General features: G+C 40.6%; 2 protein-coding genes across 2 annotated transcripts; one reads left to right on the top strand and one right to left on the bottom strand.

Annotated features, from left to right (window-relative positions):
* Window positions 1-916: 916 nt before the first annotated feature.
* Window positions 917-4,401, top strand: LOC146368786 (differentially expressed in FDCP 6 homolog). Its single transcript, XM_084913590.1, has 5 exons — window positions 917-940; window positions 1,012-1,178; window positions 1,301-1,499; window positions 1,599-1,689; window positions 3,888-4,401. Exons 1-5 carry the CDS (start codon window positions 917-919, stop codon window positions 4,088-4,090), a joined length of 684 nt encoding a protein of 227 aa, XP_084769716.1. The 3' UTR covers window positions 4,091-4,401.
* A 1,375-nt stretch (window positions 4,402-5,776) lies between these two features.
* LOC146368785 (serine/threonine-protein kinase pim-2-like) lies at window positions 5,777-11,771 on the bottom strand. The gene is made up of 11 exons (XM_084911267.1): window positions 11,092-11,771; window positions 10,422-10,496; window positions 8,441-9,936; window positions 7,819-8,055; window positions 7,568-7,693; window positions 7,350-7,444; window positions 7,164-7,211; window positions 6,861-7,079; window positions 6,591-6,771; window positions 6,334-6,504; window positions 5,777-6,244 (listed from the first exon to the last, which is right to left on the bottom strand). The coding sequence occupies exons 3-11, from the start codon at window positions 8,499-8,501 to the stop codon at window positions 6,153-6,155; spliced, it is 1,230 nt and encodes a 409-aa protein (XP_084767393.1). The 5' UTR covers window positions 8,502-9,936; window positions 10,422-10,496; window positions 11,092-11,771; the 3' UTR covers window positions 5,777-6,152.
* Between the last annotated feature and the right edge of the window lie 1,669 nt (window positions 11,772-13,440).

Genomic DNA, 13,440 nt, shown 5'->3' with positions numbered 1-13,440 from the left:
GCAGCAAATTTGCTTTCAAGAAGGTTTTTGTAGATCTGTTTTGCTTTCAAGAGCTCGATTTTCAAGTCTTTGGTGACTGCCTGAAAGTCAGTAACAGCCCCCTCTTTAAAAGCCTGTCTCTTTTTCCTTAAACAGGATTTGATGCATTTGGTGACCCATGGCTTATTGTTAGGGTACACTTTAGCACGCTTAAGGGGTATAATCATGTCTTTACAAAAAACTGCATATGAGCTAACATCCTCCAAAGCATCAAGACTGAATAAAAACTTCCCAATCTGTAAATTTAAAACATTCCTGCAAGGTAAGCACAGATTCTTCTGACCACATGATTGATTGATGATAACATAATTTTTTCACCCCCCAAAAATTCATGTTCAAAGCAACATATCAGCCCAATATCACACAGAACTGTCACATGACATCAAACACAAGCTGTCAGCTCTGCAGAGTGGACGATCATAATGAAGCAGTTCATTATAAGCTGCAGACTCAAGCTGCTCTTCATATATTTGTCCACCAGATGTCACCAAAGAGGACTGTGATGAAAGCTTCGAGTAATGAAGCGTTTTTCATTACAAGCTTGGCCAACTGACTACAATCTACAATAAACTAATATGGCTTTTCAATCCTCTCTTCAATCACTTGGTACCACCAGGAACCTTTAAATGGGCACTCAAGCTGCCTGGAGACTGTTTTGTCGTGCACATCAGAGAAACCACAGGTAAGACAATCTTATCCAAAAGGTCAGTGTAACAGTATTGTTTTCCACCAGCTTAACCAAACTTCCCACACTAACTGAAATTTCTTTTCCCAGGCAAACATTAAACAGCAGCAGCTGGAAAACTGGAAAACCTAAAGCCAAACAATCAATAAAACATAACAACGGCTTCAACCTAGTCTTTAATGATTTGGAAAAATGGTTATGACAGTCCAGGAAAAGGTGATTCAGGAATAGGTCAGTTCATACCGCTCTGTTGGTGCATCTGTTTATGTAGCTGTGTGTGTGCATAGATAAAAGACAGCATGCAGGCTGAGATGCAGGTGAAGGAAAAGGAGGCTGAACAACAGAAGAAGAGGATCAGGGAGCTGGAGCTGACACAGCAGCAGCTGGAAGTTGCCCTTAATATGGAGATCCAGGCTCGGCTGGAGGAGGAGAGGGCCAGACTGGAGCTTGAGCGGTAACAATGGATTTCTAACTCTTATTATGGCCCTTTATTATTTTATTTGTGATGGAGATCTGATATATCCATGAGAAGTATTAACATTTTCAGTTGCTTCTTCCCTTTTTCCCCTCCTTCAGGTTGCTGCAGGCTGAAGATGAAAAGAGGAAACATTTCCAGCTCCTCCAGGAGCAGCAACGTACAATGCAAAACCTCAGCCCCATACAGGAGCTGTCAGATGGCAGTCCCGATGAGGACACCCCCTCAGCCCTCAACTCTGCCTCTCAGGAGCTCCAGGATCTGCAGGCATCTCGCCAAAGAAGCCACCAGCGTCTGGAGGTGAACAAGTTTGTTTTGACTGGCTTTGTGAGCAGCATCTTATTTAGTGCTCTTCTAAAACAACACTGATGAGGATGCCTGCATGATTTTTGTTTCCAGGAGGTTCAGGAGAGGCTGAGGAATGCCAGTCAACATGTACGGCACTGGAACATCCAGCTGAACCGACTGATGACCCCCATTACTCCTGCAGGTGCCGTATTCACTTTGCCTCTTTGCAGCACAGACTTCTGGAACAGAGTGTTAGTATAGTTAATAACAGTGTAGACCATATAATCTGTCAGATAATTGCATTAAAATGCTACAAAAGGCACCAACCCCCAAACATGTCAAGAGATTCATTCAGTGACTTGAATGAAAGAATCTGACTCACCTCAAGTTAATTAAAATTAAAACTAAATCTTATTATGATTTAAACACGGAAATCTTAAAACGAAAAATAACCGCATGCACAGTTGTTACAGGCTGCAAACATGTTTTATACTGCTTTGAAGTCTGGGACAGCATCATAAGAGGCATAACTGATCTCACCGTAGTCCCATGAAGACTCAAGATGAGTGTTTTCACGACTGCCATCTTGGTGTTTTGAAATCAGGCATGATGAATGAAGGGAAGAACTGTCTGTTAAGGTTCTCAGTCGTTCAGGTCATCGTAGTCTAAGGAGCTTGGAAAGAAAAGCATCTGGACTTCTTTAAGTTTCTTGAAGAGCGTTTCACCTCTCATTCAAGAAGCTTCTTCAGTTCTCTGAAGAAATTCTAAACTGAAGAAGCTTCTCAGATGAGAGGTGAAACATCTTCAAGAAACTTAAAGAAGTCCAGATGCTTTTCTTTCCAAGCTCCTTAGACTGTAGTTAAACTTCACACACTGGACTTGTCAGTCACACATCCTTCGCCAGTAGGCATTCCCAGAATGATCTTTCCCCTTCTGACGCTTAGAATGACCAAATATGTGCAAAATGGACAATTCAACATGCCACCATGTCAGTCTTTTATTAAATATGACATGAAACAAATGACTGAGCCATTAAATTTGTCACAAAGGTGTTCACCTAATTCCAGGCAAATGGAATAGACTTCTATGGGACCATAAGTCTTTTTGCACTTTGACATTTGTTTTACTTTTCAGATCTGTAACCTATAACTTTTATACTGTATGTGTTTTGATCATAGGAGTCTACGGGGACTTACTTACTTTTAGCACGTTTAGCAGTTGATGTTGGCTTCTTTTTTCAGTACTGGAGCTTCCTGCTCATTGAAGACTTTTCTAAAAGGAAATGCTTAATCCAAAATGGCGTTTTAAGGGCTTGGATTAATGTCAATTTCAGCAAATATTCTTTCTTATGTTAAAAGAACATGGATCTCTGTCAGTGATAACTTCTGACTTTATAACTCAAATTTTAAGAGAGAGCTTCACTGCTAAGCTCTCATCTGTGTGGGTGTCACGGTTCGCTTGAGGACTCACACGCAGGACTCAGAGGCACAGTCAGTATTTATTACAGTTCCACCAGGTGTATATACAAACAGTGCAGGGGATAGTGCTATATACAAAGCGGTGACAGGGAAAAGGCTCCGGGGAAATCCAGGTAGGGAAAAGACACTTGCTCCTCTTCTGACTCTCTCTCCAAACACTCACACAAAAAGGGAATCCGCTCGGGGAATGCAGAGTCGGGTCCAGGGGATCTATGTACAGAAGGAAACACACGTTAGAGGTTTTGCACAGGGAAGCAAAAGAGAACTTGCTCAGAGCCGGGCTGCACTGACGCGAGTCACACACAACGATCCAGCGATGAGTAGAAGCCACTCCCTGGCTTAAATGCTGGCTGCACTGATGAGGCCCAGGTGTTTCCTCTTCAGAGGGGCGTGGGCCGAGGGCGTGAACCCACCATGAGTTCCGCCCTGGCGAGAGAGCGAGAGAGAGAGCAAGAGAGAGAGAGAGAGCAAGAGAGAGAACACTACTAGTCAGCGGCCTGCTGATCCCCTGGCCGTGACAGTGGGGTTCAAATCCCTTATTCAGATTAAGATTTTATGTGACATTACATTGGCAAAAATTAAATGTACTTGAATAATGTGAGTATTGGAGTAAGTACTTGAGTAATTTTTGAATAACTTTAATTTTGTAATGTGCATATTTTATGAATAATGATGTTTCAATACTTTAATTTACTGAATAAGTAAGAATTAGACTTAATAATCTTTTTACTTTAAAAAGGGAAATTGTGTACAATCTTTTATTCTCCAAAATGCACATAATAAAAATGTTTTGGGGAATGTATATGCTTTTTAAAAACCAATTGCTTCTTACCTGATGCATGCTATAACTTTCAGCAAAACTGAACTAAAATTTGTTAACAAGCTTACCAAATAAGAAATGTTTTGTGAATTTTCTTTGCAGAGCGACTGGAAAGCCGGCTGTTATCAAAGCCCACGTGCCCTAAAAAGGAGGGTGCGCTGGCCAGTAATGAGTTCATCACTAAGTTTAAGATAAGAGTTGATCAGAATAGAGGCGATGATGAAAGTCTGGAGCATCAGCTGGAGGCTGCCAACCTGTCTGATGAATCGTTCGAGGCCCAGACAGAAGTCAACGGACAAATATGATCACAGACATTTTAAAAACGCGAGTTGAGAGTTAAGGGGGAAAAATATTGTAATAAGTATATATTTGAATTGCACACTAAGATATAAAGTGATGGCAGCGAGCACAGTGTTGCAGGATTTAATTAAAAACACATCTGACTAAGACCAACTGAAATTTAGAGTTGTGTATAATAAAGTTTATTCATGATTAATAAAACAAATCTGTAATATTTTTCTTTCTCTTTTGTCCATTTGAATCTCGCTACAGCTTAAATAAAAGAAAAGAATGTGTTTTGAATAAATCAAACTCTATTCTCTCTTTTTCTTTCTTTCTTTTTTTCTTGGTGGGTTTTCTTTTGCAATCAAACGCAACATTATACAATTATATAGTATAGTAAGAAATATCCTTTAACTTAATTTAGTATTTGTTTTTTAATTTTTGTTTTTATTGTTTCCCCTTCAGTTTTGTGCTTATAACATGTTCTAATCTGACATATTATGCAGTAAATTATTTTTGCAATAACTTAACAGGCCATTGTGGGAGCCAACATTCACTTATCAAAGACATATTTGTATATTCTGTGGGCTGCTTTATGGTTGTGTCATTTAGAAACATAAGCCACAACAGACTTCCACCGGAGAGTACTTAAAAATGTATTTTTATGTAAAGATATTTTAATTAACTACTATATTAAGAGAGAACCTATTGTTACATGGATTAATTGTACAAACTGTAGAGAAATAAGTTTAAGCGTGCAACTTTTTATTCATTTTTAACTGTATTAATGTTTTTATGTTGATACAGCCGCCTCATATCTGTTTACTCAGTGTTTTTTAAACCATGTACTCCATCTATGAGTAAGAACATGAATAAATTCCTTTCCAAATTTGTAGTTCTTTTTTCCAACTGTTTTTAGTATATATGTAACATTTCTTTACACACAAATGCAGGTATTCTTTTGCACCAAGACGTTAAAGAAATGCTAAGAAAAAATGAAAATACTACATTGCAACCTGTGTGTGTGTGTATATATATCTGTATCTATATAGATATAGATATATATGTGTATTCGTACCCTTTTTTCATCATCTAGTTTCCTGTGCCAGATCTTCTACTGATCCACTGAGGCAGACATGTAAAAAAACATGAACTAAAGCATATTTCTGTATATAAACAGGACTTTAAATCTTTATCAACAGCTACTTTAGAGGAAATTCTTCAATAAACTGCAACCAAAGGCTCAACTCAGAGGACAAAACCCAACCTGTTATAAATAGTGTGACAGCAAACTTTCTCTTGTGTAAAGTTACAAATAGGAGTAATTATCCACAGGAGCTTTTATACATAATGAAGTTATAATTCGTCCTGTAGAAATTGTACACTTAAGCTATATAGTTCCCGCTGTGATAACTCTTATTAACTTTTATGCTTTTACAACCCACTATGAGCAAACACTCAGCAACAGTGGGAAGGAAAAACTCCCTTCTTGAAGGAAAAAACCTCTGGTAGAACCAGGAAATCTGTCTAAACTAGTTGGGGGTTAGAGCAACAGATGCAAGTCTTCAGATCATTTGCAGTGTGACTGTCTTTGTGCACACTTTAACCTGATTCAGTTTTCTTATTTGTCAAAATGCACCATGGGTAAAAAAAAAAACAAAACAAAAAAACAAAACAAAATAGTAATGAAGGAGAATCCTCAGCAAAGATGAATTAAACAAGTTTTATTTTGATCAAATTTTACTTTAAGTAAAACACATCTTTATTTGATGACTTTAATGTCATCAAATAAAGACAGTTTTGATGGAGCTCCTGACCCAGCCCAAGCTCTCTATGAAGACGAGGAAAAACTCCCCAGGGGGCCAGATCGATGGGAAGAAACCTCGGGAAAGCCCATTCAAAGAGAGATCCCCTTTCCTGGGATGGCTGGGGGGGTTACAGGAACTCCAAAAAAGCTACATTTTTATTTATTTATTTTTTAAGATTGACCCATTCTATCTATTCCTGTCCAACAGAAAAAAGAAAGGAAGTTACTACAATGTATCATACTTATATGATAAGGTGTGAATTGTGTGTTTGTGTGTGTTATCTTAGCCAGGGGTGAAGCTGGAGCTCCTCCAGTGTTGGGCGCTTCTCCGGGACTATAGCTAAACATGCGTCCAAGAAATTCCGGCATTCTTGAAAGAAAGAAAAGATCAAAAAGATGAAGATGATAGTTCTAGTGATCCAAGGCATCAGTGAATCTGGAAGTGTGAAGTTTTCTTACCTGTGGACAGACGCTTCTTGATGCTCAGTTTCTTTGTGAGGAACCTCGCGGTACTAAAGTATCGTGCATGAAGCGCTTCATACAACACCACTCCCATTTGCCACACCGTGGTGGGTCCACACCTGTAGCAGCTCCTAATGTACCACTCGGGAGGGATGTGAAGAGGAGTGCCTAACAAACAGACACAATTGCAATTTCTTCTAAAACAAAAGACACAAATTGTTACATCTGTGAAAAGCAGGAGCAGAATATGTTACCATAGAAGATGCGATACAGAGATCGCTGTTTAACAAAGCAGCTCAGTCCAAAGTCAATGATGCGAACTCGAGGCACATCTGAGCCGGTCTCAATCAGAATGTTTTGTCCCTTGATGTCCCGATGAAAGATGTGTTTATCCTCAAGTTCCTTTACAGCATCAACTAGTTGCTTCAGAATGACCTGGAAAAGATGAAAAACACAATAATGAGTTAATGCTTTTCTGCCTTGATTGAATGCTGTACAGTCTAAGGCTCTCCCAGTCAACCTACCTTGGCCTTGTCCTCTGGTAAAGTTCTTCCATTTTCTTCTTTGTATTTTTGCAGGTCCACAGCGGGGACAGGTCTCTCCAGCACCAGGATCAGCTCTTTGCCAAGGTCGAACCACTCCAGCAAGGACACAGGTGCTGATATTCCCACTGACCCTTCTGCTTCACCTGCAAGTTTAACCATAATGGCCACTTCCACTGAGAGCTTCTTCCCGCTTTCATCCTGAAATATTACAACAAAGTGGATGATGAGGAACGCCGCATTCAATCCAGTAATGTAAAACTGATTCAAGTGTTGGACGCTTACCGCCACTTTGCAGTAGACTTTATTTTTGGGAATGTGTTTGATGGCAACCTAGAAGACACAGAGCATTGGTGAGCATTTCCTCAGTATGACATAATGAAAGGTGGAAACACAGCAGACGTCTCAGTTTACGATATTATCCATTATCTGCGTTACTGCCTGTCTTACTACCATCATCTGAACACTTACTGGAAAACGATCTTCTATCCGGTAGCCAGCAAACACTGCTCCGCAGCCTCCTTCTCCGAGCTGGTGCTCCTCCACATATCTGGCTTGGAATTCACCTGAACAGACAAAACAACAAATCTTGTTTTATTATAGCTGTGACACAAATTACTCTCCTCTGTAGCCTAAATGTTCCTTTTGCCCTTCCCCTGAATATAAAACCCAAGCTGCTTGCTACTTACGTTTTTGGTCTGCCACTGATTTTTTGTCCTGGTCCACATTCCTTTTTTTTTTCTTGGGTGACTCTCTGTTGTCTCCCGCGGCCTTTCTTTTGCCATTTTTTGCGCACACCTGTTTGTTGTTCAAGTCTGGAGATGTGGAAAACACCAAAAGCACATCAGCTCACTGGATGATAGACACAAACACTAAACACTAATATCTTAAACCTAGCAACCACACTTAATCTACCCCCTTATTCAACTAATTAGCCTACCTTTACCAGAGTCCAACGAGGAGGATGCTTGCTCCTTGTCACCGCTCATATGGTCGAGAAGTTTAGCCTTCTTTGCTTTCTTTGTTGTGCCCTCTTCATCTTGCACAACCTTGCGCTTCACTCCTCTGACCACATCTGAGCTGGTGGAAGGACCAGCCTGCTCAGCGACCCTCCTCCTTTTTATTGGGGTCTTCTTTTCAGGACTGGCCTTTCTTTTAGCAGTCCTCCTCTTACAATCTATAAACGACAACAACACAGTGGTGAAAAAGAGTCCCCGACATCAGGACTGGAAGCAGTTTGGCAAAGAATTTGAAATTGCTTTTGCTTAAATTATCACAAGTTTATTCTTGGGATAAAAAAACTGACCAGTGCGAATTGATACTAGGTTTACTAAGTCTTAGATCTTGATGACACTTGTTGGTCTGTTTTTACTGTTGAGTCCAAGAATAAACTTATTACATTATTTTACCAAAAGACCGGTAACCTTTCTTTGATTAGACATCTTGTATTAAAGCTATTTTCAATCAAACATATGATTCAATTGCTCCAAAAATGATTCACACAGTGTCAACATTTCTAGGATTTGGATTTTACCAGGATTTGATTTTATTATTTTACTTACCTTGATCTCCTGAATCTTTCTTATCGGCTGGAGTGGTAATTTTTCTTGTTTCCTTTTTCATTGTAATTTCGGAGAACTTTTAAACTCGGAAATGTAAACCGTAATGAGTTAATATTGAGTTAATATTCCTTCAAATGTGCGCCCTTCAAATGCTTGACTTTTCTAACTGAATTCTGTTAGTGAGCTTTATAAGTAAACTCTGGAAACTACGGCAACACAACATAGAATCTTGCCTTTCAGTGACTTCACTGACTGCCAGTAGTTCAAAGTAGTTTACAGAAAAACACTGGCAGACAAAGCCATAATATTTCATATAATTCAATCATTTCATATCAATTAAACAGTTTCTTTCATTATCTTTCATCGTTTGTATAAAGACCTCATGTATGGATGACAGTATGAAGATTTGTGGTTGACCACACACTAATAAACACAGTGTCAGCTACATTGTCATCTGATTTAAAGTATTTATTATGTACATTTAACTGTCATGGTACTGAGTCTGTGACCCAGTGTTTTGTGTTTGTTCATTTATATTCATTGATTATTCTTATGTATGTTTTTGGTTCTCTTTATTGTTTTCTTCTTGTGTTATATTCTTAGGCTTTAGGTTTCTGTTACTTTGCCTTGCCCCTGTGTCCCACGTGTCATGTCTAGTCACTCTTGTTTCCATGTTCCCCAATTTCTCCCCAGTCAGTCATGTCTCTGTGTCAACTCTGTGTCTTTGTAAAAGTCTCTTGTTTGCTGTTTTACTTTGATAGTCTTGTGTGCTATGTTAGTGTTTTCATGTCTGTGAAGGTTCTCAGTCATCTAGGTCATCGTAGTCTAAGGAGTTTGGAAAGAAAGCGTCTGGACTTGAAGTTGCTTGAAGATGTTTCACCTTCTTGGAAGAAAAGAACTTAAACTTTGCTTGAACGTCTTCAAGCAACTTAAAGAAGTCCAGACGTTTTCTTTCTAAGCTCCTTAGACTATGTTAGTGTTTTCAGTTTTCCTTCCCCATGGTCTTGTTGTTTGTGATTTCTCGCAGCTGTGCTCTCATCCAGTGTCTTATTCCCTCATTTATCCCTCTGTGTATTTAAGCCCATTGTTTTCCTCTGTTTGCTGTTGGGTTGTCTGTGTATCATCCATGACAATTAAATTAAATAGCAAATGCAACTACAATTTCAATGAGATTCATTCCTGGCATTCTACTGCGGTGGCTGAAAGTAGACACCAAGCATTATCACTGTAACTGATGTAAATATTGGACTTGGAGGGGATTCATCTGATAGACTGATGCAAACATTACTGTGAGGAAAATTTTGAATCTCCCAATTTTCTTTTTTTCTGAAAGAAAGAAAGTTGGTTACTGTATCACATTTGTATGGCAAGATGTGAATTCAGTATGCGTGTGTGTTTGTGTCAGAGAGGAGTTTATCTGAGCCAGGGGTAAAGCAGGAGGTCCTCCAGCATTGGGCACTTCTCCAGGACTTTGTTAAAACTTGTTTTCAAGACGTCTGAAATGAAAGAAGGACAAGAGATATCGAGATGATAATTCCAGTGATCCAAGCAATCACATTGATTTTCTGCAAAGTTTTCTTTTTGAGAGTCATTCGGCTGGGCAGGGGGTATAACACATCTGCAATGCAGCAACATCTGCTCTCTGGGCCTGTGTGAGAGTGTTATCTCAATGGCGGGAATGAGGATGTTGGAATTTGGCATCTCAGGCACCAACTCATCTCTTTCCTTAACCGGGCTCACCAGAGATTGGTTTCAGCCTCTCTCCATGCTTTAAGGAGGTTGAGTTGATAAATCTGACTGGCCCCTCCCCTGTCTGACCATATCTCTTCATAGTCAACACCAATGTTCTCACCGTGTGACCATGAACGGTCCTTACCACTTGGCAAGTAATTTCGAGCTAGAAGAAGGGAGTAAGACAAGCACTTTATGTCCCTGTTAAAATACAATTACATTTTATCAAATATCACTAAGCAGTCCTTACCTTTAAATACAGCCTGGTTTCTTTCTCTTTCTTTCTATATCTCTGAGTGAAGTTAGCTCTCATTCTTTTCTCTTCCTGTGAAATACAGCAAGTGGAGCTTTAGCTAGCAACACACTGTGACACAGTTAGTGTTTGTTGAGGTGATAGAAATGCTGCATTTGAAATTACCTGCCACAACATTTTACTCCCTTTTATGTTCACTCCTTTTTTTCTGAAGTACCGCAAATTATGGGCACGTGGGGTTGTTCTGGTGTTGTGCTAAAAATAAATAAATCAAAACTACGGTACATGGTTTGCTCTTTCATCTCTACTGATTAAAACGCGACTGCCTTTCATGTGTCACTGTTTAGGCTCAAATCTCATTGTTTGAAGGCCTGCAGTGACGTGAAATATTAACTTCCCCCAAATGCGTTAAACCCAAAGTAACGAGTTTGTTTTGAAAATATACGGAGAGGAAACTACAGATATTTGTTTAAAAATGTAGGGAGTAAAAATTAAGTACAGCAAGGAAGTTTTTTTTTACTTTTTTACTTCCTACCTCTGGAGCCAATTAAGCTAAATTTAAGAAGCGCATGTCTGTGTATACTTAAAAGCTTTTATAGTTATTTTCACTTTGTAGACAAATTAAAGCACAGAAAAGAAAAACACGATACATTAGAGCATGACATACTTTGACCTGAGGTGGCGCTGCAGCGTGAAAGAGCCTGAACGTCAACCGGAAGAAGACGAGAATAAACTCCGTATAAACAACATGGCGTCTCCCTGTGAGGTGTCATGCCGAGCAGATGTCAGAGTTGAGTTCAAGCAAAGTTGACTCTTTCGGTGATTACAGTTTGTCCGGGCGGGCTGTGCGTCTTATTTCATCCGCAGACACGTCGCTGGATGAGGAACAGCTCATGTTGGCATCAGTGGCAGTCAGGATGGCAGCATCTTCCAGAGGGAAGGTCAGGTCGCTGGTCTCTCTGAGCAGGACGCTGTCCACCAACAAGCCCGGTTCCACGGCTGGAGATTACCCTCCTCCGGCTGAAGCCCCCGCTTCTCCCCCGAACAGCGAGCCTCAGCGGAGACCCAAAAAAGACCCCAGCGGCTGCTCCGTGCTCCTCTTCCCCGGTCAGGGCAGCCAGTTTGTGGGCATGGGCAGAGGACTTTTGAAATACCCCAACGTTAAAGAAATGTTCACCGTAGCCCAGAAGATCCTGGGTTACGACCTGCTGTCTCTGTGTCTGGAGGGCCCCGAGGACGAGCTTTCTTCATACATTCTTATATAGTTCTATACTGTGTATTGTGTATTTTGTTGTACAGTTATTTTATTTTTTTAACTTTAATTTATATATTTTATCTTATTCTTTCCCAGTTAAATTTACCCCTTTTTAATTTTCATATTTATTTCCTATCTTATTCATAGCCTTTTCTTTTTTTCTTTAGGTCACGAGCAGTTGTCTAAGCATTTCACTGCATATCGTACTGTGTGTGACTGTGTACGTGACAAATAAAATTTGAATTTGAATTTGAGCTGCAGAAAACGGTTCACTGTCAGCCGGCGGTGTTTGTCACCTCCCTGGCTGCTGTGGAGAGACTCAACCAAGAAAACCCCAAAGTAAGTGCCAGATAAATGTCTGGAAAAAGGACAATAACTGCAGGTCCTGCCTTCTTAAATGTGGCCATTTTATCTTTTTAATAAAAAAAAAAAATACTGCTACAGTAATATTAATTTATATTTAAAATGTGCGCACATTATGTATGAAGGTGTGGATGAATGATGCTTGTTGTAAGAAGTCTGTGAAGGTTCTCAGTCATCCAGGTCATCGTAGTCAAAGGAGCTTGCAAAGAAAAGCGTCTGGACTTCTTTAAGTTACTTGAAGACGTTTCACCTCTCATCCGAGAAGCTTCTTCAGTTCTAAGGTCAAATGGTGGAGAGTCCCAGATATAAACCTAGTGGGAGTATCCCCCCACAGAGGGACAAAAGGACCCCCTGATGATCCTCTAATCGCCTGAGCCAAGGTGTGAAAGCGGGTGTGGGTCCCAATCAGCCAGAGTTTCGGGTGTGTTCATTGTGAAACCTGGCCCCACCTTATCATGCGAATTCCTGAGGTCAGATGGCCCAGGATGTGAGTGGGCGTTAAGGCGTCTGGGAAGGGATCTCAAAACTGGATTATAGATGGCAGAGAGTTGGTGTCGTAAACCCCCGCCTCTGTTCAAAGATGGTCGCTCACAGTGGACATAGATGGCTTCTTTCACTCCTCTTTCAAACCATCTGTCCTCTCTGTCCAAAATGTGAACATTGGCATCCTCGAAAGAGTGTCCTTTATCCTTTAGATGCAGATGGACTGCTGAGTCTTGTCCTGTGGAGGTGGCTCTTCTGTGTTGTGCCATGCGCTTGTGAAGTGGCTGTTTGGTCTCTCCAATGTAGAGGTCTGGGCATTCCTCGCTGCACTGTACAGCATACACCACATTGTTAAATCTGTGTTTTGGCGTTTTGTCTTTCGGGTGAACCAGTTTTTGTCTGAGCGTGTTGCTGGGTCTGAAATGCACCGGGATGTCATGCTTGGAGAAAACTCTCCTAAGTTTTTCTGATACACCGGCTACATAGGGGATGACAATGTTGTTGCGTCTGTCCTTCTTATCCTCCCTCGCTGGTGTCTGGTCTTCTTTTCTGTGCCTCTTTGCTGACTTTAAGAACGCCCATTTAGGATAGCCGCACGTTTTGAGTGCTTCCTTTACATGTGTGTGTTCCTTCTTTTTTCCTTCAGGCTTAGAGGGAACATGTTCTGCCCGGTGGTGTAGGGTCCTAATTACTCCAAGTTTGTGTTCCAAAGGGTGATGGGAGTCAAAGAGGAGGTACTGGTCCGTGTGTGTGGGCTTCCGGTAAACTTCGATGTTGAGTTTGCCGTTCTCTTCAATGTGCACAGCGCAGTCCAGGAAAGGCAAACAGTTGTCCTTTGTGTCTTCCCTGGTGAACTTGATGTTTTTATCCACAGCGTTAATGTGCGCAGTGAAGGATTCCACTTCTTGTGTCTTG

Source organism: Perissodus microlepis, chromosome 18, assembly GCF_051167445.1.
Source record: "Perissodus microlepis isolate ML-2025 ecotype Zambia chromosome 18, ASM5116744v1, whole genome shotgun sequence".
NCBI lineage: Eukaryota > Metazoa > Chordata > Actinopteri > Cichliformes > Cichlidae > Perissodus > Perissodus microlepis.
The sequence above is the reverse complement of the archived record's forward strand: the minus strand, read 5'-3'. Positions and strand labels throughout refer to the sequence as shown.